The sequence below is a fragment of the Nyctibius grandis genome, chromosome 8 (assembly GCF_013368605.1).
Source record: "Nyctibius grandis isolate bNycGra1 chromosome 8, bNycGra1.pri, whole genome shotgun sequence".
NCBI classification, from domain to species: Eukaryota; Metazoa; Chordata; class Aves; order Nyctibiiformes; family Nyctibiidae; genus Nyctibius; species Nyctibius grandis.
Window position 1 is genome coordinate 23,029,421 of NC_090665.1, and position 26,298 is coordinate 23,055,718.

The following is a 26,298-nucleotide window of genomic DNA, read 5'->3' on the forward strand; positions in this document are numbered from 1 at the left end:
CAGGAAAAGAGTTTGGGGAACAAGCCCTGTGTGGTTTTGTTTTTTGGGGGGTTTTTTTGGTTGGGTTTTGTTTTTTGTTTCCTTTTGTCCAAGCTACTTTTATGCTTTACGGTCTTTCAAGTGCTGCATGAACCTACAAAATACAGCTTGGGGATCACATTTGCTATTGAACAAATGCTAGTTGTAGGATGTGTGTGGAGTAATCTGCCATTGATTAAAATGCCCTTGAGAGCAGCCAGCCCTTTCCTGTGTTGTGAAGATCTGTGGGGTTTAGCCCAGCTGGAGAAGCTTGACTGGATAAAAACAAAATCACTTTTTGTGAATATCTCACCTGGGTGTCCTGAAAGAGTCTTGTTCAGAAAAATTAAGGTTAAATACAGCTGCTCTTTAAGGACTGTGGTTAATTGCATTGGTTTTTGTTCAATTCATTGAAGACAGCAAAACTGAAAATGTAATTTTTAAAGGAATTATATTGAGTGGGTTTGGTTAGCACTAGGACAATGCTTCTTTGACTTTACAGTACAACTGAGTCCCTGGGAGGAGAACTGGGTATGTGAGGGGTTCACGTTCAGGTTCCTACTGTTTTTCTGTGTATTAAGAATAACATCAAGAGAGAAGAAACCTCTTCTGTTGTGTAGTCTGGAGATAGAAATTGTGAACTTGTGTATTGACTCAGGAAGGCTTTTGTTGTTGTCAAATGTCAAATGCTTTTCAGTTTTATTCATCAACAAAATTGTTGTGTACGTTCTCAGGCTGCATGAGGTTTTTCATTGCTTTTGTCCTGGTATAAAAATACAACCAACGGGAGATTCTCCAGAGTTAACAGTAAATTTCGTAGAGGAGCTTGTATGTAAAATTCTGATTTGGAAAGAACTGTAATCTTAGCTGCAGGTCAAAGACAGAATTTAAGTGTATTATTTAAATTTATGTTCATCTTGAAAAGCAGTGAATTGAAAGTGACACCTTCTTGCTAAAAAGATCTGCTCTTTTTTGTGCTAAAAGATTTGACTATTGTAATAGCCCTGTAAAACCAACACAGCTGAGCTCTCTTCCTTCTTCCCCTTTTTTTCAGAAATTTCAAATATGCTTAGACAGGCTGTTCTCATTTACATATATAACAGGCAAAATTTAGACAAATGAAGTTATATGTGAAATCAATTTTGGCCAACAAAGAAGTGGCACTGGTGGCAATAAATGGGAAGAAAGTCAAATTTAACTTTCAGATTCTGTGCTCTGAGTTTGCTGGCATCTATGACATGGGCAGACTGAGTCTGTAGACTGGTTGTACATAGTGGGTCCCACCAATTCCCATTATTACAGCTGGATTTCATGAACTGACTTCTGTTTCCTTCATTGAGAAAATTATATTGATTTCTTTCTCTAAGTAGAAGTCTCTCCCTGCCCCTGAGTGTGCTGAGACTCTGCCATGGACTGAGTGTCAGCATGAGTGAATGCTATCTCCTTAGCCCTAGCAGGTCAAACTTCTCCCTCACCCATGCATACAAGAGTCCCTACACACTTTCCTCTCTGCCTACTGTGTATGTGCACTTATTCCTTTGGAGTTTAGAAAATGATCTTTTCCAAATACTTAGAGACAAATGAGTTGAAGACAAAGGTACTGCTTCATTAGTCCTGACTTTAAATATCATAGCGTTGTGTGATGCGTCACAGTTGCTGCTGCCTGGTAAATTTTAGGCAGCTTGTGTATTTCCTCAGTCTTGCACTGTGCTTGCAATAGAGCTATTGACAACCAGTGCTGTAATAGCAGCAGCACTAAGAGGTGGCTTTTTGTCTTGGAGGGGAAAAAAATAAGCAAACTTGCATTTGCTGAGAGTCACGGAGCAGTGGAAAGGGACCTCTGGAGCCAGTTTCCTTCTCCAACACTAGATCAGATCAGCCTTGACTTTGGCTATGTTTTGGAAACCTCTGCAACAGGGTATCACAAAGCTTCTCTGGGTAACCCCTTCCAGTGCTGCATTGCTCTCCTAGTGAAGAAGTCGTTGCCAGTATTGAACCTGAACCAAGGGCCGTTGTTCCTTGTTAGATTGTTGGGAAACACTGGGGAGCGCTTGGCTTCGTCGTCTGTGTCACTACCTACCTGGACGAAACCAGTCCCACTCCCTCGACCTCTCCTTGCAAACCCTTGCCCAAGATTCCCAACCATTCTGCAAACCATCTGCTTGAGCCTCTCTGGTTTCTCTCCATCTCTGTTGAACTGGAGGCCCAGAGCTGGACATCCTCTTCCAGTGAAGCCTCACCAGCTCAAAAAGAGGAGGTTAATAAGTTTTTTTTTTTTTTCTTTTTCTTTGCACTGACTCCATTTTTAGTGAGTCCTGGTATCAATTTTGCCATATTTATACAGAGAGGGCACCACTGGCTTGTGTCAAGCCTGGTGCCCCCCATTGCCCTTTTAGGAGGACATCTACATCAGCCCTACTTTCCCAGCCTGTGCTGGCCCACGGAGTTGTACAGCCCTGGGTGCAGTGCTCTAAGTGTCTCCTTGTTGCACTTCAAGAGGCTTCTGGAGTTTATAGGGCCTCTGGAGTGAGGCTCTGCCATCTTAGCCATACCACTGGTTTAGTACTGTGCACAGGCTTGGAGAGGGTGCGCGCTCTATCATCACCCATTGCGCCTGCATGAAAAGCTTTAAATTAAAAGGCCAGTGTTATACTTTGTACCTTAAAGTGCTCTGTTTTTGCAGAGTTACAAATTGCACCGATGGCAATGTAAATTTTCAGATAGTTGGCTAATAATAAAAGCAAGAGCTCAGAGCATTTTGGAGGAAAGATTGCAGGGGATTTAGTGGGGGATTGTCAAGAATTTATGGAGAGGGTTTCCACAGAAAATATATTAAATTATCCAGACTTCTGGGTGCGATCATCTTTCCTGTTTTTACTTTTTCTGCTTATTACTGTTTATTTAGTTGTTCTTGGTTGCCATAGTTAAAAACCCGCAGTAGTTTCTGAGGAGGAAAATCAACTAAGTCTTGGAGCTGTTTTAAAGACAAACTGGTAGAAGTTTATGATGAAATAGGTAGATAAGAATCATAAACTGCTGTCAGGTTGGGGAATTAAAATTATTTTCAAATCATACACTTCATATATACAGTTTATTTAGTAGAACATGTTCTTTCTCACACATATTTCATATGCAAAGTAATGTGAAAGGTGCAAAAATGAAAGGTTAACTCATATTGAAAAGGCTGCAAGTTTCTGAATGATCAAGGCAGTAGCAAATAATGTTTTGAAAACCTTCTGTTTTGTAAAGCCTTTCTTGCCCCTCTGCAGGTAATGGTGAAGATGATAAAAACCTTTCTTTGCCTCTGAGCTCCTTGTGTGCCTCAGCTGTGGTCATAGTTCTAGTACTAATAAGTTTTAAAACGCTCATACATTAGGTCCAGTATTAGATATGTGCAGATGCCCACTTGCACAATCATTTCTATGGAAATCAATTGATGGCAAATTGTATTTTCAAAACTGGCCCCCTTTCTTTTTAGTTTGCTCCAGACAGAAGGTAGTTTCTTCTCACATTTTGAATAAAGGCAACATCTGCCCCAGAATGAAGACTTGATTACAAGCAATCTTAGACCATTTTTACAGCTCTTTTTAAATGGTACAGAAATGGATTTCTTGATGTGAAAGTGTTTCTGGCTGAAAGCATGAACCATGCCAACATACTGGTACAAGAAATGGTAGGCTTAAATTGCAACAAGGAAACCTTTAGTTTAGACTCAGAGCCAAACTTGCAAATGGCATAAGGGTGGTGATGTATCAGAAGTGCTGACTGAGAAGGGCTGAGGCATGTCCAGAGACATTTTGTGAAGTGTACAGTACAGGCTAGAAGGACTTCTAAGGAATGAGGTGGATAGAGCTGGTCCAGTCTTCCAGCTAGGAGTCAGGCAGGTGCTCCTTATTTTTCTGTGATGCAGGGCTTGTTTTCCTAATTCGCTTCCTCCAAGAAAGAATGAGAAGAGAGGCAGAAGAATTTCATACATGTATCATGTTGTGTCTTTGATAGAAATACAGTGATGTAGAAATACAGTTCATCACATACAGTTTTTCACTAAATGATGTGGTTGAAGGGGTTCTTTTGGTTTGTATACGCAAAAACAGTTTTAAAATTGCGGGAGAAAACCATGCTGATTCCTCAGCAAAGATAATCAGAAATGTTTGTTGATCAAGGAGTTGCTGGTACCCAAGATACTATGTTGGGGTTGTATACTGGGCAGCCTGTCCTCCATGGAAGAGCAAGGGCTGCTGTCCTGTGTAGCAGCCCTGACCAGTGTATAATGCTTACAGGAGGAGGATTCACTTTTATCCCAGGCTGGCCAAGCTGTTCAAAGCAAATGAGCTCTGACAGTGACCTTCTGTAAGATGTACAGAAGGAAAGAGCAGAGTCAGATTTTGGGACGGATACTGCCTTCTAACTCTCAGATACCTTCTAAGTTAGAAAGAAGGTTTTGAATAGTTATTTCAATGTTTGGCCCTTAGCAACAACTTTCTGATCACGTTGGCAAAAGGAAAACTGGTGCAGCAATGATGAAGGCTGATTTTCAGTGGCATTCCAGTGATCTGGGTAGTTTTCCTCTGGCAAGCCTTTCACATTTAGTAGATACCATCAAGGCTAATGCTTCTTTTGGTGTCACTCCGTCACTTTGCTAATGCTGGTTCTTTTTTCCAACATTTTTCCTCTTTCATGTTTAAAGGGAAGAAAAATATGGAACAGGTTCACATTCACCGGAAAAACATTGCCCTTCTCCCTCCTGCACCCTACCTGCCATGGTCAAGGTGACCCTACTGCTATGTCAGAGATAATGCTGTTGGTGTCCTGTGTGGCAAGTGGGAGCTGAGGAAGAGGTGTTCCTCCACCGCAGGCAGTCCCATCATGTGGCACAAGGCTTAAAGACAGGACATAGTTCAATAACTTTTTTCAGATGTGTTTTCTCACGAAATTCTTTTGCAGCAAAGTAATAGAAGATGGCATCCAGGCAGCAGTTCAGGTTGGCTAATATCATTGACACCTGAATGAAGAGGCTGATGGTTTGTTTCAGAGTGCAGTCCACTATCACATGCTGTCTTACCAGGCACTGTAGGCAGATCGCAAGGTGGACAGGTGTGAAGCACACCAAAAACACCACGAGGTTGATGATAATGACTCGTAAGGAGCCACTGCCTTCTACCTTCTTCTTAGCTTGACTTTTGTGATTCAGAAGAATCCAGATGTTTTGGGCAGAACAGAAAACCATTACTGCTAGTGGGATCAGAAACCCAAAGGTTTCCACAGAAACAATGAGGGGGGTGCTCCACGCCTGTTCTGACATGTTGTAAAAGCACTTAAAATTATCCTTCTTGTGAAACACGTACATAGGGCTGCTACAAAGCCAAGCTACTGCCCAGATGAAGCAGCAAATCAAGATAGCCCATTTGGGGGACTGGTTAGCTCGACCTTCAAATGGGTGCCTTATGCAGATATATCTGTCAACAGTAATGCAGACAATGATGAAGATACTGCCGTACGTGTTGACGAAATAGAGAGACTCTATGAATGAGCACAGGAGTCCAGGCGCTTCTCTGATAGAGTAGTACAGCTTGAGTGGGAGTGAGAGAAGCAGCAAGACATCTGCAAGCGCAAGATTGATCATGTATACTGATGTTTTGGTCTGTTTCTTCCAAAAGCAGCAGAACACGGAGAGGGCCAGGGCATTGAGAACCAGCCCGAGAATGAAGGTGGGGATGGAGATCCCCAACCGCAGGATCTTTGCTAATCTGTCGATGTCTGTAAAATTGCATTCCCCACTGCTGTTGGTCATTTCTCCCCTAAAACGACAGAGAGAACGGGTTGAAAATGTGTAAGGTTCCCAGTTAATGCCTTGATATACTCAGAGCAAGATACTTTCAAACATAGCTCTCAGCTTTTTATGGTTCTGAGCTATACACTTGATCAGTCTTTGGCTATTATTGAAAGTGAATCCTCATTTCAAGCACAGAGCTTTCTATTTCCAATTTGAGTGGTTTGCTCTGTTATAAAGGAGCCTGGTTCTCAATGGCAGGTAGTCAGCATCCACTATCATGCTCTTTAAGATAATCCCATTCAGATATTGAAGAGACTGACCCATTCAAACCTATGTTTTCAAAAACTCTGAAGTATACTGGCTATCTCTAGTACATCTATTGAAACTTCCATAACACTTATGCTCGGTTCCTTCGCTACACAGAAATGCACGAAATTGTTGTTCCATATTAAGGCAGGTCAAACTGATAGCTGGGATTTTACTCTTGTATCTGTGATTCCCTCTGCATGAGTAGCTTTTGCTGATGTGCTTTTACTACACCCGCATTTATATGGATATTTTAATTTCATATAGTGCTTGTATCTGATGCAGTTTTTTAGAAGGTCAGCTTAAGAAGACTGATCTTTTATCTAGGTGCAAATTGAGTAAGCGTGTTTTCTAGCTTGTGTTTAACTTTCAGCATCGGTTAAATTTTGGGTTTGCAACTACTTTAAGTTTTAACTGATTATCTTAGATAATCTAGTAGAGATTAGCAAATGGAAGGCAGGACATTTTATTAATACAGTTCTTTAAAAAAGTATAATTTGTGTGGAGTAAATGTTATCACCATTCTTAAAAATACACATATGCTTTAACAAACCATGCCTTAAAAGTGCTTTTTGATAACCTCTGTAAATCAAAATCACAAAAAATCCTAATGAAGGAGGAGAAATTGGTAGTTAAAGTTTCCAGTCCAGCTCAGCTGACCAAGTAGCTCAAAAGAAATTTTAGGAGTAAGTGAAGAGGTTTTAATAACAACATGATCAAGAGGGGAATCTCTGCTTTAGAGGACAAAATGTGACAGGTAGCTCAAATCTTGTTCCTCTGCTTTTCATAGGGATGCTGTTATTGTGCTGGAGGTCAGAGGTAGGATGACTTACAGGAATCAGTGAGTGATAATGGGAATTAACTGTATCTGAACTCAGAATGCACTCAGAGCTTAACATACTCATATTAGGAAAAACAATTTATTCCCAGCTCAGGCTACAGAAAGAAGAGGCACATAAAGCTGAAGGTCCAACCCAGTAATGGTTATGAAGTATGTGTGTTATTAGTGTATCTGGAAAAGGATCAATCTAGTCTATCTGTTGAAGGAAAGAGTGTCAAATGTGATTAAAGCTCTTCTATAAATGTTGAGTCAGAGCTTCGTACAGATTTTTTAAAGAAAAATACTGAATAAGGCTTCGAGAGATCTTGCCGGACCATTATCTGCTTTGATGAAGTGTCTGCTTTTTCAGATAAGGGGAAGGCTGAAGATGGAAGGCACTTGCATTTCAGTGAAGTGTACTAGAAATAACTAAATAGCACTAGAAAAAATGAGGGTTAGAACAAGGGATATTAAGTAGGTGAGGAAAGGGTTGCAAGAAAGCTGATGAGGACTACAAACAGGCTGGATACAGGTTACTAGGGGGATGCACAAATTCACCGAGATTACTCCTTGGCAGTGTTTCCCCCAGTGACCCCATTGTAGGCACAAGTGTGACCTGCGAGGAGGTGCGGTTGGTCAGGGGCCAGATCCGACTGCCACTTCCAGAGGACTGCACTGAGCCACATGAGTGGGACTGTCGCAGCTTTGTGAACTTAGGAAATAGCAAAAGGAAATCTGGTTGTTATCAGTGGATTTATCTGTCAGAAATGAGAACAAAAAGAAAACCTTGGTTTGTTAGTCAATCCGAGATTGAGTCAGTCCCTTTGAGCAAGCAATGTGTGGCAGCTGCTTAGCAAATCATGTGATTGTGGTACATGAGAGGTGAGATAATTCCTCTAAAGGTGGAGACGCAGTGGTGCCACGTGAACAAGGGATTACTGTAGGCAGATGCTGCTGTCACCTGAGGGCAGGACAGGTTAGAGGAAATAGGAGTGTTGTGCTGTTGTGTGAGCATGGGTGTCCTGTGACCAAGAGCATCCATGTAGCTGGGGAAAAAATCAGATGGCTAAACATTTTGGGGGAGTGACAATACCTGTTAATCCAGCACTTTGTGTGCTACGTAAATGTATCAGAAAATTGCTTGCGATATTTCTTAAAAGTCTGAGGTTTGATTCTACTTTTACTGGGTTTCTATTTCACTGAATGTCTTTTCTTTAGAATTCATTAGTACAAAATTATGTATAGCATTACTCCTGAAAATGGTTAATTTCAAGAAAATGTTAGCCAGCCTTTAAACTGGTAATTTCAAGGAATCAAATAGAGTGCATGATTCTCAAAAACCTGCTATTTTTTATTGTTTTGCCCCCTCTCAAATTTAAATTTCACATCTTGAGGAATCCAAGGGAATTGTTTGCAAACAGTTCACACTGAGTAATATGTTTACTCAATATATTTGAAGATTCATTTTCATTGACAAATAACCTTGCAGTTGTTTCATAGGCATCATCTTTACTGCATTGTCCAAATTATTAATAAAAATACTGATGATACTGAATCTGAAAGATACTGAACTGTACCAAATACATCTTTCCTGTGTGGTAGAGACTGATTAGTATCTGAGTGGGTACTCACTAATCATATAGAAGTTTCATACAGATCATGTTTCCTTTGTTTGCTTATGAGAATTTCTTCAGAGATAGTGTTTGAAGCCTGTTTCCCCCCTCCTACACCCCGTCCCCCAGTGCTGTCAGTGTGTCACAGAAGAAAGGCAAATTACTTTTATTCCAGTCATTCTCAGATGAATCTGTGCAGATTGATACTTACTGCTGTGTTGTCTTCTGGGTGCTTGCAAACAGATTCTCCACAGGGCAATTCCAATGTTTTTCTAAATACTGAAGCCAGGCTTAGTGATCTACCATTTCCCAACTCTTCCTTTTCCACCTTCTTAAGAGACAGGCACCACTTTTGCTCTTTTCCAGGCCTCTGAAGAAATTTCCTCTGTCCTTCACGAGTTTCCTGAAGCAATCGCCTGCAGTTCTAGGATTGTTTCAGACAACTTCTACAAGCCAAAAGATAACGTAAGAGCCTGTAATTAACACTACTCGAAGGAGAGTGTCTTAGCTGGTCCAGACCCTGTATCACCACTGCTCCATTTGTTCTCGATTTCTCATACTGAGTGAGGATTTTCCACTTCCTATGGACTAGTTAAATGTTCATTGGGTTTACCGATAGCAGGAGCTTGTGGTTAAGCTAGCAGCAAAGGTGTACCGACCTAGGAAATGGAACAGCAAGGTTTTACAGTATTAGCTTGGCTAGGTTTTTTGCAGCACAGCGGGATGCATGGATGATTTGCTCTTTGTAGCTTGGGTCTGAGTTCATCTGGCTCTAGTTGGGATTCACACAAGTCTATGTTAGCACAGATTGGGAATGACAAATTAAGGATATTCTTATCCATAAGAGCTTCATTAGCAGGAACGTCCTCGTAATAAAATCTATAACTTACTGTAAGTGTAGGTGTAGCTTTAATACTAAGGAAATCATAATCAGATGACAACATAGCAAACCAATCATTCTTAATCTAGCTATACTACAAAACAAGAATGAGGAAAATTCAGGTCACTGCTTCAGCAAGGACTTTTACAGCATTTACCATAATTACTTTCCTAATCAATACAAACCAAGTAATGTTACTGCTATGAAGCAGACTGTTTATATCTATTTTCTAGAACATTATTCATGTTAGATATAGGTTATTCTCTTGTGGATGCACAGAAGAACAAGATGACTTAGTGTAATGAAGAGCAATAAGTCCCACATCTGCCATGTATTTCGTCTGTAGTTGGATAATTTATTTTATTCTAAGTATTTTGATTGCAACAGAATATATTTATGCTTATCACTAAAGCAGAAATCTTTCTGCTCTAAGCTAAGCAACACTACATTTGATCTTACTGTTTGATCTTTATAAGAAATAATCATCCAACTAGCTTAAAAATAATGCTCTACAATCAATGCTGCTTTTAAATTATTGAAAAAAAAAAAAAGTTACTAGTTAAAATAGGTATTACTTTACCTGAACCCCAGCAAGCAGATCAGCAGCATTGCTTCAGTCCAGGTTGTTCTATAGAGCATGAGAGCGTTTGCTTACAGACCATACCCTACCAGTACTCTACTAAATGGCATAACCACATCCTTCTTTTCTTCTCTTTTTTTTTTCCTATTTCAAAAGACAATCTGTGTTTCTTTATATAGACAAGTGAAGGTGAAAGAGTGTAAAGACTTGAATCCTCAGCTGTTTCCATTCAGTAGTCAATGTAGGGGGGGGAGCAGTTTGTCTCTGAAGCCAGGGTCGGGATTGGACTGGACTTTACCTGGTGTGAAGCAGCTGAGAGCTTCTATGGGCTTGTGGTGGCTACCTCCAAATTTCCAATTATTCCTTGAGCTGGAGGGCAGATGGGGAAGTGCAAAGTTGTAGGAGAGGCTGTCATAGACATAGGGCTTCTTCCCCCAGTTTCTGCTCAATTTGCGTACTGGAGATCAGTAGTTTAGCACTCAGTTGCTTCTGAAAGATACAGCTACTTACATGCATGCAGCTGTTAAACTATTTAAAGGGCATGTGCCAGTTTTAGCCAGTTCAGGTGTTTGATTCATAACTGCAAGTTGGCAAACAAATGCTTATTGGTGAGAGGAGTGTGGTAAATGGAGCACTAAACTAGTGCCTTGTATGTGAGTCATATAGTAGCCAGGACACACTTTTCTTGAAATGAGCTTTCAAGGCTTTTCCATCAATAGCACTTTCCTGTCTGAGTCTGAAAGTTCCTCTGCTCTGGGAGGTGTCATGCAACGTACACCTTTTGGAAAGGTAATTGTGCCTGCAAAGAGTGAACAGCAGGAATATGGGGGCATTCATGTACTGCTGTCTTCAGAAGACAGCAGACAAGGGTGGGACATAGCAAAGGACCCAAAGCTGCTGGTCTTCTCAGGCCCTGGCCAGCTGTGGCTTGGTTGGGACTGGCATCAAACGGATATTCTGGTTACATAAAGTGACATAATTTACTGGAAAAAAAGTTAGTTGCCATTTGATGACAATGTGACGTTCTCATACAAAATAATTTTATCTCCAAGCAACAAAACTGGCAGAAGAATAAAACGCTAAGTAGGGGCTCGTGTGTGTATGTCATATGGACGCTTCATTCGGGTGAATGCAAATAGTCTCCATCTCGAATGCCTCTGGCTGAAGTGTGAAACTTGCTTGCTAGCACTGAGAGCCACTCTTCTGACTTGTGGACTGCTCTTTTACCTTACACACTGCAACCCTTTGCTGTGGCAGTAAATATGGGGGGGGAAAAAAAGCTCAAAGTGACATTTTTCAAATTGCCACCTGGCTTTGGAGGTAATTTGGTTATTCTGGAGAAATTCTGCACTTCCTGCAGAAAAAGTAGCAAGAGCATTTGTACCACAGGACTTGGAGAAGAAAAAGCTTGCAATCTCTTAACACATTTTTTTCTACCTGTCTCATCTAAAAATGAGATTTGAAGCCAAAAAAAAAAAAAGCAGAACCCAAACAAAATTTGGGCCAACCTTGTAAAAAAATCACGTGGCAGAGGAAATGAAGGCAACAGGATTCATATCGTTTGGGGAAACACATTATGGAACTGGGAGGTTTCAAGGGCTTTTCAACTTCTGTCTTCTCAGAGCTATGGGCTAGATAAAAGTCTCAGCAATGGACTGTAATGAATCTGGACTCACAAAAAGAAATCTAAGAGTGCAGCTAAATATTAGCAGAAAACAAATACCCTACCATGATGTGTGACCTTTGAATGAATTATTCTGTGTCATGTTGCAGCTGAAATGGGGTTGCTTCTTTAATCCTCTCACTGCAGGCATATTTCAGACTTAGGTTAAAAATGAATTTTAATACTTAGTGCTGCTTTCACTCCCAGCACTAGGTTCATTCTTTGTGGCTCTATGAACTTCCCACTTAGTATCACTTGGTGCAGCAGAGCTAAACAAAAAATCAGCATTTCTGCACACATCAACTGTGTGTTTGCCAAGTTGGCAATTTGCGTGTGATATGTGTGGGTTCATTGCTTGTAGGTGAGTATGTAATTTGTTGGTGGGCATATAAGTCATTCTTTTGCAGGTTGGCCTTTTTGGTTTAAATTAGGACAACTTTTTTCTGGAGTATATTTAATGAGGGCAAGTTATGAATGACACACTCCCACACCTGCAGATAGATTATTGGCTGAGAAATTAGAGCTTGTTTGGCCCTTGTCTGACTGCTTGGGGCAGACAAGGGCCTTGTTTGGCCCTTGGTGACTGCTTTTGTGATTTCTCCCACTGGTTGCTATACATGAAAATGCTCAGCAGGAATTATTTCAATGAGTCCTCTGTGCTCCCAGTGCCTTTATCACCCAGCACTGCTGCTTGCTAAATGCTGAATTCCAGGGACCCAGGCAGCTGCATGGCTCCGAGGTTTTCAACGGGAGGGAGAAGGGCTTTGTTTATTTTAGGTTTTGTTATTTTTTTTTTTATTAACCATAGAAATGTGCTGGATGTATAGTGTTTGCTGTGTGTAGAGACAACAATCTTATCAACCTTATCCTTTTCCCAATATTGTGTTCCAGCTAGCAAATGAATAGTGGTGGAAGAACCTAAACCAAACTCGTGAGTAACTAAAAGGAAGTGGGTGAGCAAAAAACGTATAACGCTTATGACAAAGACAGGTGGGTGGGTTGGTTGGTTGTTTTTTTGTAGAGGTTGGTGAGCTTTCTCTGTCTTTTATCCTCTAGGTGCAGTAAGTGCTGCTGCTGCTAAGTCAGGCAACAGCAGGCAGTACTTGTCATTTTCAAGGAATCAAAATCTGTTTCAGAGGAAACATGTTCATACAGTGCAAAACCACATTTATTTGCATTATGGCATCATGAATTCTGCTGTTCTTCTTTTTTAGTGGAAAATATATCAAAGCAGCTTTGCAGTTCAGCTTTCACAAATGTCTAAAACATGTGTTTGCTTGTACTTAATGGCCAGAATGGAATAAGTTGGGTCTCAGATCTAGAATTAGGATGCTCAAGTGCAAATGAATCAAATTTCAGAGGTGGAGTCCAATGTGTTACAGTGCCATCAGAGTGGCACAGAAGGCATGTGACTTGCTGTTCTCACAGACAGCTGTAAAATATAATCTCAGATAACAAGACTTAATCATCCAGAGCAAAAAGAGTCAGGAAAAGACACTGCCCAGTAGAGAGCTAGGAGGCCAGACCTGAGTCTAAGTTATGTTCTATGTTGTGCTGTGACTGGTTTCTGATCTTTTTGTGTGTGTTTAAAGGTTTCATAAAACTGGATGGCCAAAGGGGGTTAAGCTAACAAGTTGTCTTGTTCTGAGCAGGCTACCACAGCTTGCTACCACAAAAGGGATTTGCCTCCTTCTTTTAAGAGGGGAGATGCTGGGGACTTCATCTAACTCCAGCTGAGCAGCAACACACTCCTGGAAACGAGAACTGCACAAAGAGCTCATGATGCTCTCACCTGCCTGAAGAAGTACCTTGATGCTCTTTCTGTCTAAAAACCAGGTAAATTAAAGAACAAGCCCAGTTTTCACTGGTGACTTAGAAATTGTTGTTTGTACTTGGGTTGGAATACAAACAATGTTTTCTTTATCTGGAGGCCTTTTGCTTCACATTAGTGCTCCTTAGGTTGCTCAGTACTCTTTTCCTCACCCTCATAAGTAATCAAAGCCTGGCTTATAGTAAGATATCTTAATTGCACAGTTGGGAACTTTGGATGGCTAGGGGGTTGTGTTTTTATCATGTAGCCACTTTTTTTGCAGCAAGCGCAGGAGACTGCAAAACTGGAAATCGGGAAACCTGGCAACTGCTGTATTTTATGGGGAACAGCCACATTCAGCCTCTTCAAGATGAGTCAGAAACCTTTAAAGGCAGCCCAGGACAGAGCAAAAAGTGCAGTTGTTCTTGGGGCTGGCCAGCTATGAGTGTAGATTTGTTTCTGACTACATTTGAAAAACCTTACAAAGGTTTTTTTAGGGTTGTGTGTTGAGAGGAAAGGAACTGGCCAGTCTGGTGAGCAGCCAGTCTCATGCTAGTATGGTTGAGTGAGCAGAACCGTGGGAGTAATATTTTAAGGTACAGAATATCTTCAGCTGTGTCTGATTCAGTAATTCACCAACAGGACACCAAGCATGCAGGGTGGCATCTCCTTCGTAACTTCAGAGACCCACAGCCTACAGCTGAGCTGAAATTATCTAATTCACCATAGTTCAATTTGGTCTTCCAGAGCCCAAAAGGCCAGTTAGACATGGCCAGTGTCAGCCAGGTGCCAGTGAGGACATGCGTTTCATGGCCAGTCCATCCCTCCTCCAAGGCAGGGACAGAGCAGCTTGTGTCTGACCAAAAGCAATCTGGTTGTGGGCGTACCGATAGGCTATAACTTTTCTTGGGTATTTGTAGGAAGGAGCAGCCGGTCAAACTGTGAGCTCAACTTGAGTGAAACTGTGTAAGAATAGACACAGAGCTTCCTGCACAAGAGTGCTTTGCAGTCTGCTCCACGAGATTCACCAGCACACCCCACCTGTGCCAGCTGGCTAGTCAAGAGAGTTTGTGGTTGCTTGGCATAGCTGGGCTGGCGCTGGTGAAGCACAGCCCACGGCAGTTGCCACCACCAAGATGCATGCAGTTCTTACAGGTGTTTCCATGGGACACATACAGACTGTATCTTTTGAGGAGCACCCTGGAAAGGGAAAAATGCAAGGCTGCTGTGTTGATCTCTTAAAACAGAGAAAAGCTTTTGCTTAATGAAGATGCTGTGCTCACTGAGCAGTGGCACTACCAAAGGAAACAGTAGGTGTGCACAAAACTAAGGTTTCAAAGGAAACCACCAGCTAATTTCATAATTGTCCAGTTAAAGGAACTAATGGTTAGCAGCAGTGTGGACACAAACCCAGGACCTGAGCAGGGAGACCACATGGCTCCTTGACGGGCCTCCTCAGCACTCGGGCTCCTGTGGGTTATAACATCATATTGCAGTGTAATAGGGTATTGCCCTGCTCTGTCTCACCACTCCAGTTGGCAGTGTGTGGTTATTGCACACTATTCTTTTTCCTGACAGAGGCAGTGATCAGATCAGAGCCATGTTATGCTCAAGCATCTACACCACATAACATAGCACTGTGATAAATGGTGTATCTAGGTTTATTTTTTTTTCTTAGAAAAACATTATTTCTCAGCCTTTGCATTGCATTTGGTAACGAAACACATAATGAAAATTATTTCCTTTGCATTTTCATTATACCAAGTATTACCTGAGCACTGTTGACTGACCATCATCATCTTCCATCTGGACTGATGGAAGTCAGCAACCATCACTACAGTCTGGTGCAGAGGGACGCCAGTGCAGGAAAGCAGCTGCAGCTGCACTGCACACTCATGCCTTGCACAGTCATTCCTATACTTTCACGCAGACAGCCCTGCACAAAGGGGTAGGTGCTGCCTCATCTGTAGGGTTTATGCACTCTCAGTGCTACGACTTTCTGAAGGACCCATTTCTGTCGAATGGCTTGGGCTGAAAAAGAGCTGACTTGTGTGGAAACTGCCTTCTTTCACTTGCCTTTAGCCTTTCTTCATCCATCTTTCCCCAGTGTAGGGACTGACTGGCATTTCTAGATAGGAAGCCCTACACACTCAAGCCTATAACTGCAATGGATTAGAGTCAAATGAAAATTACAGGTTGGCCTAAAAGTAACATTTTCCAGATCTGAGATGTGCCCTGTTTAATTAAGGAGTGTCATCTTTGCACTCTGGGTCTTTCCCATTTTAACTTATGTATTGCCAAGTTGCCACTACCTTTTTATTGTTTTCAGGCCAGCGTGCATTCAGCTGTGCATTAATAAGGCTGATCCAGGATGCCTCAAAGAATTGCAGAGAAGCGGGACCAGCTCTGGCCCCTTGCAGTATGGCCAAAATGAATGTTGCTGTCCCAGGGACAAGGCTGTTTGAGACGTGAGTTGGGGATTGTTTCTCATACTGGTATTGTCTCACCTGGACGACGGTGTTTAGCGTGCCCATGGCTCGTGCGTGTACTTATCTTGATGCTTTTCTTGAGGTTTCTGCAGACTATAGCACGAATTGCTCCACCACAGCCAAGTCTACTGGCAGGCTGCACTTGTCAGTGCAGACTCTCCTGCCTGTGTCCCCTCATCTTGGCACTTAGATCTGAGGGTATGAGAATTGCTGTCAACCTCGCTGCTTCCATAAGGTGTCCTGACAGATCCCAGGGTACCAAAGTCCCAACTTGAATCACTGCGTAACTTAACGTGGAGATGCAGTGAGTGCTGCTGAGAAATAGAAAGTGCCCAGGAAGAGCTACTCAGACAGACAAAAAAAAAAAAAAAAAAAAAAGAAAAAAAATTTAAGAAAATGCTTATAGTGATCCCTGCAATTACTTCAAAGACATAGTTCTGAGTGGTTGCCGGTGCTGGTAGAGTAAACGCTACCCTACAGTGCCATCTTGGGGTAGTTGTCTGTAAATTGGACAAGAGGCATCAAGGTAGGACTTGACTTTTCCCTTTTGTGGTGCACTCTCTCTCCATATGTGTATATATTTGTGTGGGTTGCATGCACACTTGCTTTACGAGCTGTCCTGGTCAGCCTTCGAGGGAGAGTGAGCTCGTTTTATGCTGCTGAAAAAATGTCTCTGTGAAAACATGGCTTCGTTCTCCCTTGGAAAAGGCAACTGAGCAATTTTCCTTATTTATTCCAGCACAGGAGTCTCTGCGTTGAAGAGAATTTGCCATCCTGGTGTCTGAAGAGGACAGTAATGGAGGTAAGTTCAATCAGCTGTAGCTTGTTTGTTCTTTGTATGTAGGTTATCTGCCCTGGCTATCAGTGTATAGTTAGTGTTTAAAATATGACTGGTGGGTCTTGGTCTCAGGGTCTCGGATGCTGCAGAAGGGGGGGTAAGGGGCAGATGCTGCAACGTGCTGCCAGCTCAGCTGGCTCCCAATGGGAAAAGGCACTCTGGCTTGTTTCGCTCAGAGTGGGAATTCACCCACCCATTTGTGTGCAGAGAGGTTGTGATGTTTGAGCCTGACGGTGCCTAGATACCTACTTCCTTCTGATGTGCAATGTAGTCTAGCTGAGCCAATATGGTTGTCTTTGTTCTGGCTGCCTGCCATAGCCCAGTGTCTTTACACACAAGTTAGAGTGAATGAACGGCGTTGGAAATAAAACTGCACTTCATTTGAGTATAATCGTGCCACTTACAATGATAACCTTCTAGCTTTCCGCTTCAAACCAAGTGCTAGAGATTTCTTTGAAATGCTGAAAAGGTCTCTTCACTTTAGCACAGGTGCATTCCTATAAATAGCCTGTGTAGAAAAGCCTCATAACATGAAAGGGTTCAAGAAAGCAATTTGCAGGAAAGTGAAAAACCTCAAACAGGTGAAAACCTCTCAAATTAACTAATGCTAGAATGGCAGAAACTATCACACAATCAGATGCAGACTTTTTTTTTTTTTTAACAAAGAGGAAACCCAAGGTTTTAAAAAACGTAACCTTACCAGGTTACTGAAGTATCAGACTGAGATGACAACTTCTGAATTTCTGTGGACACAGCCTCCGTAAGACCCAGAGTGGTCTAGCCTGCCTGCATAGGTGGGGGGTGTGTGCCTGTCTCCGTGGCAGCCAGGATGCTCCACACTTTAAAAATGCACTTTTTTCACTTTGCATCGAGCTAGAGGTGTGTTGGCCTGTGCTAGGTGTGAAGGCCATACGCTAGCGTGGCTTCTCTCTGGGATGACTCTTGCCATATATTATGCAGGGTTTTATTGTGCTGCAGTGTCCTGGGCATATGGGGGCCTTTGAGGAGTCAGATAAAGGCCCTGAAAGAATGCTGACTAGCTAGCTTTCTCCAAGAAGGGCTGCCTCTGTTTTTTATGCTACAAACCAGGATTGTCCTAAGGGACCGCCTCATCTGTTTGGAATAGGATGAAGGGCATGTGAGCTGAGTGAAAGTGCCAGCTTCTACAAAAAAAACTACTGTGCTGTTATAATAGGCTGCTCTGAATAAACCCAGTTTCTTCCTGCATTGAGTGGGAAGGGTGATTGCTAAGACCAGGGTAGTTGTACAGGAATTGTACTGAGGTGGCTGAGAAACTTGTGAAGGTAGGTTATCATGTAGGAATTTAATTGTATCGCTGCCTTGAAGTGTTGTGCTTTTGGACTCCTCGCTGATCCCAGGGACTACCTTATATGTGTGCACCAAGCGTGACCTATTTTGGCCTTTGCAAAAAGGGGCTTTAGATGTGATGCTGGGCTTAAATTTTCTAGGCCAGAGGAAGAAGTTCCTTTGCAAATAATTTCACTGAGCCTAAATCTCCAATTGGGACTGTTCTGGAGCACCCAGGTATACAATGGCAACTGGCCAGATGTGCAGCTATTTCTCCAATTCCACATTAAATCTGCAGTATTCCTCAAACAGCAATCCTTTACACCCTGCATCACAGCCTGAGGGTCATCTCCCAGCTTGAAAGAGCAAAGCCTTCAGCTAGTGAGGCAGGGACTTTCAGCCTGCCAGAGTCCAGTCATAACTGAGGGCTTTGCCACTCTGTCAGAATGGGTCTGCTCAGGGTCAGACCCTCTGCTCCCCCAGGATGAAGCTGCAGCCTGCAGTGCTGCCAGGGAAGGCCACTGTGATGGAGCCCCACAGAGCTCTGCTCAGAGCCTCTTCTGGTGCTGAGCAGCAGAGGGCAGTTTTGGCCTGGGGTTGTGTTAATCAGTCACTAGTTAAACAGAAAGGCACAATTTGGTCATCACTCTTTAGCCCTGACAGAGTTATCCTGTCAGGAGTGGGGTGAAATAGGAGCCACCTGAGGGGCCCCAGGGTGCCTGGCTGGGACATTACACTGCCTCTCTGCCATGCGTGTCATTCCCCATTGTTTAACAAAAAAAGTCTTAAACTGAGGTTAATTTAAAACCAAACCGTGTTGCCTCTCAGCTTTGGTATTCTGAAGCAAGGCAGCAGGACTGCTCGTGTTTGCATAGCTTGCAGCTTGTGGAGGTGCAGCATGTGTCGCATCTCTCTGATCTCACACAGCGGTGGGCAGAAACCCCTGGCTTTTGCAGCCAGTGGGAAGGGGCTTTACCTTCACGCTGCCTTTCATAGATCCCTGACAACTTACAGTCAAGAAATTGGTGCACAAAACAGAGTTCTTGAATGAGAAAGCAGTAGTATTTCCAGATTTTTGTGTAGGCTGCCTACTAATAGGGACTAGAATAATTCGTAATGGTGCAGAGAAAATGGCCATAGTTTGACTGCACGAACACACTCTGTTAGAATGATATTATTGTAAGTGTTATGAAAATTACTGCCTTAGTTTGCGGCCTCCTAACCTAAGACTTGACTCTATTTACAACATGATTAGTTGTTGCAGGAATGAGAGAATCTACAAGACAGTGGAAGTTAAATTTGGTATTTCAAATGGTGTTGACAAGTTGGATAAATGGTTTGGAAAAGAAAGAATTCAATGGGGCATAAAGATGTATGCAAAGTTTTGCACACACACAGGAATAGTTGTGAGCACAAATGTGAGATGTGGGTGAGCTTGATATGCTGCAGAGCTGAAAGAGGGAATCTGGGGCTGTCATGGTTTAACCCCGGCCAGCAACCAAGCATTATACAGCTGCTTGGTCACTGCCCCCCTGGTGGGATGGGGGGGAGAGAATCAGAAGAGTAAAAGTGAGAAAACTCATGAGTTGAGATAAAGACCGTTTAATAGGTAAAGCAAAAGCCACGGGCACAAGAAAACACAGAATTCATTCACCACTTCCCATCAGCAGGCAGGTGTTCAGCCATCCCCAGGAAAGCAGGGCTCCATCACGTCTAACAGCTGCTTGGGAAGACAAATGCCATAACTCTGAATGTCCCCCCCTTCCTTCTTCTTTCCCCAGCTTTACATGCTGATCATGACACCATATGGTCTGAGATGTCCCTTTGGTCAGTTGGGGTCAGCTGTTCCCGCTGTGTCCCCTCCCAGACTCTTGTGCACCCCCAGCCCACTTGCTGGTGGGGTGGTGTGAGGAGCAGAAAAGGCCTTGACTCTATGTAAGCACTGCTCAGCAGTAACAAAACATCCCTGCATTATCAACGCTGTTTTCGGCACAAATCCAAAACATCAACCAGTACCAGCTACTATGGAAAAACTTAACTCTCATCCCAGCCAAAACCAGCACAGGGGCTTAGAGTAGATTGCAAATGGAGTGTGACTGGAAATGAAATGGAAGGTTATGCCGTTGTAGAAAAAAGCCAACATGATTATGGGGTACGTAATTGTTTAAGGCTTTAGAAGAACTATATTCAGTCTTGGGTGCCTCTCTTAAAAATGAAAGAAAGGAAGAAAAAAACCAGCTCAATCCAAGAGAGAGACTAGAAAATGGGAGCAAACTTAGTGAGCTACATCTGAAGTGCAGAACTAGCTAGGTGTATTTAGAGCACAGGTGTTGAAGTGTGGAGGGCATGAATACAAAATACATAAATGGTAGCTATGAAACGGAAGGGAATAAATAGTTTGCTGTATCCGCTGCAGATGGGAAAAGAAATAATGGATTTACACTGCAGCTGGAAATGCTCTGCCTGGAAATTAAAATAAACCCTTCTAATGCAGAAGATAGATGAAACTAGAAACACCCCTCGCTGTGAGGTATTACTTAAAAGCAGGTTAGACAAAATTCTGCTAGTTATAACATGGGAATAATTGAGCTGACCTTTCATTAGATGGTCTTTTTCTGCCTTTTCTGCAAGTCTGTGCTTTCACATGCAGAAGACTGAGGTGAATTAGAAATCACCTTGGATAATGTGACAGCTACATGTGTGTTAGCATTGAGGGGGCAGAGAAGATCATAACTGATTGCACACTTTGAGTACAAATGATGTAATTCCAGAGTGACAAACTCTTACCTTGGTATGAGTCCTCCTTATTTTCTGCAAGCTGACAGTAGCCCTTTACCAGGTGGTATAATCACTAGATTGCTCTACTCCATGCCTAATTTAGCACAGATTTGTTCCCTGATCTCAGCAGTGGCCACAGCTGACTGAAAGTCAGGAGATTCCCCCATATATCATTGCACTCTATAAAAAGAAATGCAGCAACAGAGAGCTACAAAAAAAGGGGGGGGGCGGGGAGAAGGGCATGGAAAGTGGTGTTGTCACTTTCTTCAGATGCTTCTTTGCTGTGCGTCATCTGTAGCCAAGAGTAAGCTTCACTGAAGTGGTCCTTTCTGGGTTATCAGCTGGAAACTGAGGTAAAGGAGCCTATTCCTTACTTTATGTTATGATTTTCAGGAGTTGGCTAAAGGGTGTTCTAAGTTTCACTGCTAATTCTGATATTACAAAAGGTAATATCCATTGCATGGAGCTCTGTCTGGCAAAAAAGGTAGATCATTTGTATGTATTTTTGTATAATTTGACTAAACAATCTCTAAATGTTTTTAAAGACATTATTCTGCTGCCAAAATCACTAGTGCTGTAAAAGAAAAGGGTAGAAATACCATCCAGCTGCAGTTAATATAGATGGCAAACCTGGGGCTTACAACTAATTGTTGGTTCGGTCACTCTTCTAGTTGTCCACAGTTTATTTTATCTAACATGGAAACGAATCTAGTAAATAGATACAAACAAGATATCTGCTTAACAGTAAGAGAAATGCCTTATTGTTACTGTTTAGGAGAATCACTTGTGACAAACACTGTGAGATTCTGCTCTGTTGTACTGAAATTTAATGATGAGATCTTGCCCCGGTGTGCTGCTTGCATTGCAAGTAAATTAACTGTGGTCGGAGCATTGCTTTTAAGTGTTGCCCCTTCATGTAGTGTTACTAGCATTTGAGCAGCATCTTCCCTGTACCCTCAGATCTATACCGCGTGAGGGAGGGACGTAGGCACAAGAGCTCTTAGGCAAATGCGTGGGAGAGCCAGGCTTAGAGCTGGGGTGGGTGTTTGGGAAGAGGCAGGTGCAGGAGCCGAGGAGGTGGCAGTGCTGGCAGCCTGCGGAGGGCTGACACCGGCTCAGGGCTGCTGTCAGCAAGGGTCACTGGTTTGCAGCGCTCAGAGCTGCCTGAGCCTCGGGGCTGGAGGTGTGATGCTGGGGAAAAGGCATTTTAATGACTCGCCTGAAAGCTTTCATCCGAGAGCTGTGCTGTGTTAGGTTATGGGCCAATGCAGGCTGCTGTGTGCACTGGGGCCACGCTCTGCCGTGTGCAGGGATGGCTGGTGTCTGCTGTGGGGAGGACGTCTGTCTGTCTGGGGCTGCGTTCCTGCGCATGGTGTCAAATGCATGTCACAGTTCTGGGGTTCTCACTTTGCTGAGGTGGGTATCTGGCATCTCGGGTGTCAGAGGTCAAGCCAGCAGCTTGGTAGGCTTGGAAATATCACTGCCAGTGTTTCGCCTGGTAACTTGTGAAACCAAGAAAGACACTTCTTTTATTTACTTATTTTAAAAAAAAAAAATTATGGGCTATGAATAGAAGCGGGTGTGATGTGCATTGTCGGGTGTTAACCCTATCGGTATTACTTTAGGCACGTACAAAGGACATGATACCACCTCACTGACTTGAGTGGTTGAATCTGTCAAGTTGCTTGCCACAAAACACCCCTGTGGCCACCTGCTTTTGCAATTCAGTGCACTCACCTGTGGCCACAGGCGCCTGGGTCCGGTGGCCCCAGCCGTCTGGAGCCAGTGCTGTTGCCTCTGGCTCTAGCTGCTGCTGGTGCAGGTGCTAGCTGAGGGCTGCACACATCACTTCAGCTTGCTGCAGTGGTTTCAGCTGAGGAGAGGAGCCAGGTTAAAATATTACCTGTGAAGCCTTCATCTCCAATAGCTCCAGCATCCCTGATATCTCTAATAGCATATACAGCCCATGTGACTGACAACAACAGGAAAGTACCATTTTTGTGAGACTCTTCTCAAGGTACAGCAACATGCCAGGCACTCCCAAAACTACTTCAGTGTTTCTTTTTCTGTGTGCAGGATGTTTTCCATCACAGAACAAAGTTTTTCCAGAAGCCAAACACATCAGTTTCCCTCTCTTCCCCCAGCAAAGGGAAAGTGTGGCCAGTTGCAATGATAGCACATGGGAGAGGTGTTGCCCCGATGAAATGGCTGCATCCTTCCAGGAAGCTGTCTCCAAAAGGACAATTGACTTATGAGCTGGAGTGCTGCAGGAGAAGGGCTGCCCCAGAGAGGGATGGGGCGCTGGGGACTTAGCACCTTCCTGCTTGTCACCAGGGATGGAAACAAGTCTGTGAGAACTGTTATTTTTTTAGATTAGCTCTCTGAAGCAGAATGGGAATTCCACTGAAAAATGACACTTCTTGGTTAAAGTTTGTCCCTGCTTCCCATCCCATCACCCATGGAAGTGATCAGAGTGAGAGCATAAGTATAAAGGCATTTCAGAGGAGCTGAATGCATTTCAAAAGTATCAAAACGGATACTAAGGGGTGGTTTGCCTCACATGTGTGTTTCTTTCCCCCCTCCCATTCTTTTAATCCCGACTTGGGTTTCCTTCTTGCCCCAAATCCCATTTGCTTGACTTTGAGGTGAGCCGAGGTCTCCCAGGCTACCTGCATAAAAACCTGTGGGAGAGAAGAAACTGGCTAAAGGAGGATGAGGAAAAGCATTTAGGAAATACATTTTCAAGTGATTTTTCTCTTCCAAATGTGTTAGACATACTGCTGCATGAGTGTTTTTAAATGTCTTTGTAGACATCCAAGCAAAGGTGTAAGTTCCCAGGGACTCTCCCTTGGGCAGCCCAGCAGAAGTCTGGCCCACACCACCTTTTCCTGCTTCCTAAAGTGACCCTCTGACCTTCCTTTCCCAGATGTGCTGGAGATTGTGTTGCAGACAGAGGTCAGGTTTCCCTCTAGTGGTTTGACACTTTCTGTGCAGCCTTGCAGTGTAACAGCATAACCTGGGCCTTTTGGAGTTTCAGAGCAATCTTTAGCTTTGGCAGCTGCAGGTGGGTGCAGGTGTTTTCCTTTCAGAGCAGTATCCAGCTCAGGATTTACCTGGTGGGCACTGGCTGCAGTTGGCTCCTTTTGCTCTGCCTGGTGTGATGCTGCACCAGGCTCTGGCAGGTACAGGGACAGACTGACCTCATTGCAAAAGCTAGATGTTGATGGTGTGGTTAGGTTTTTTATTTTAAAAATAATTTTACGGGTATAAAAAGTGATTCTGTGTGCTCATGGAGGGCAGAAAAGCCCCTGATGGGCCATTTTACTTAAAGAAGCAGTCTCTGGGTTAGGAGGTTTCTAAACTACAGGCTGCAGCAACCTGAAACTGTATCTGGTGGGCTTCCAGCCTGCCACAGCAAGGATGGTCTTCCAGCTTTGTAGTGTAGTGCCAGAGCCCTGCAAACCCAACCTTCTCTGGGCTCGGGTGCTGTAGATAGACAGCATTGCAGCTGCAGCAAGGACTGGGACAGCATGGAGCGTGCTGGATTTCTGCTTCCTACCAGCCTGACTACAACTGGAAAAAAACCTCAGGGGGGAAGGTGACCTGTACCGAAAGAGGCTGATTTCCATGCGAGATTCTCTTCCTCATGGTGCGTGGGAGAGGTGGTGTGTTCATACACTTGCACTTTTTCTCTGGCTGCCTACAAACAAGACCTCTGTACTGACAGGGGAGCCCAGAGGCTCACAGAAGTCACTAATACTGTGCAGCAGAGTTAAATCTGAGCCAAAGGAAGAAGCTCTGGCTACCAGTGACTGAAGACAGTTGTTTTCAAAAGACGCAGAGAGAAGTGTGGGAACATAACTCCTTTAGACACTTGAAAAGGCAGCTTAGCACAGAGATTAATCACTGTATTGCAAAAAAAAAAAAAAAAAAGCCCACTTTAAGACTGGAAGCTGCATCTGGAGAATATTTACTAAACCTTCTGGTTCATGTGGAACATCTTAGAATCAGGAGTTCAGGAAAATAAAGCAGTTTATACAAAAAAAAAAGCTAGGTAGCAAACTACCCATGCTCTCTGCTCAGAAATATTAGTCATGGGGAATTCCTAATTTCTCTGGTTTTACAAGCACTAAATTTATGCAGAAGTTTTTGTTTTCCCCTCCTGCATATGCCGCAGCCACTGCCATTTCTCCATTGCTATGTGTCTCCTAGATGCTTACTTGCTTTCTGTTCCCCTTATGTCCTTTATGTTACACTGCTTTTGTCAGTTCCTTGGTGACTTTTTGTCACCAGCACAGGGAAGAAAGCAGAAAAAAAGGAGTATTTTCTCTCTACACTGACTGATGTGCTATTTACTTTTCAATTGGAGGCTGAGGGTTGTGTTCACAATGTTTCTTCTCAAATCAGGATTTTAGAAATGATAGAGGGTGACTCATGGAGACTTTTTCTTTAGCTGTTGTCTTAAAATGAATCTTCAAATATTTTCTTCTTCCTTCCTTTTTTGGTGACAGCTTTCTGGTTGATTGACCTTCCCTAATTTACTGACATCTAGGGTTTGTTGCTCTTGTACAGATCATTTATTGAGTCAAATCTGCTAGAAATAATTTAAAGGCGTAGGCTTGGTTGATCAGAGACGGGCTACTCTGGCATAACGTGGAAAAGCAAAAGTTCAGATGAGGAAGGTGAAAGATGGTTCCTCCTGCATTTTGCAGGTTGGTGCCAAGTTGTCTGTGGAGCTTGGTAATGAAATGGGTCAGTGAGGGATGCTGGTGCAGAGGAGGGGACCTGGCCCTTGGGGCTAGGGACTTTCTCTTGCTGGGCTTGCCACTCCCACATGGATGGGTTGGAGGAGCAGACCCTGAGTAATCATTGCTCTATTTGGGGAAGAGGATTGCTGGTTGGGGTCTATTGGCTGCTTTTCTTCTCTTCAGTCATGGGCTGTTTGGTTAAGCTGTGGCAGTGAAGGGATTTCACAGAGATCCAAGACAGTCTGATTTCCTAGTCCCAGCTTTCCCAGTGTCTGCTTGAGCCGAGGGTGATTAATGGTCTTGCGAAGCCATGCGGGCTCTGCATTGGCATCTGTTGGGAGGGGTTAGACCACCCTTTGCTGTCACCGGGAAGGTGGGTGAGGTTGCACAGAATTAGCAGTAAATGCTGCTTTTAGAGAAGAACACGGGATTTTCATGAAACCAAGGCTCCCTACCACCTGGGTCAGCATGGCTTATAAACATGTTTAACAAGAGGGTAAATACAGGCCTGAGGAAAAGCTCTGGCACCTACTGCTCTTATCTGTGAATTCACCTTGCTGATAAGAGGAAGTGTATGTTTTTATCTTGAATTCATGTCCCCCAAAATATTGCTGTTTGCCAAGCCTGCTGCTTATCCTTCATTATGTTCCTGCCTCACGGCAGTGCCACAATGT

At 43.3% G+C, this 26,298-nt stretch overlaps 1 protein-coding gene and 1 long non-coding RNA gene across 3 annotated transcripts in view; one reads left to right on the top strand and one right to left on the bottom strand.

The window, feature by feature from the left end:
* Positions 1-4,882: 4,882 nt before the first annotated feature.
* On the bottom strand, positions 4,883-5,809 carry LOC137666078 (G-protein coupled receptor 55-like). Its single transcript, XM_068405658.1, has one exon. It carries the CDS (start codon positions 5,807-5,809, stop codon positions 4,883-4,885), a length of 927 nt encoding a protein of 308 aa, XP_068261759.1.
* Positions 5,810-21,142: 15,333 nt separating this feature from the next.
* LOC137666702 (uncharacterized) overlaps positions 21,143-26,298 on the top strand; it is a 42,179-nt gene continuing 37,023 nt past the window's right edge. For both annotated transcript variants that reach the window (XR_011048683.1, XR_011048682.1), the window contains exon 1: positions 21,143-21,229. This is a non-coding gene — a long non-coding RNA (uncharacterized lncRNA). The remainder of the gene's footprint in view (positions 21,230-26,298) is intronic.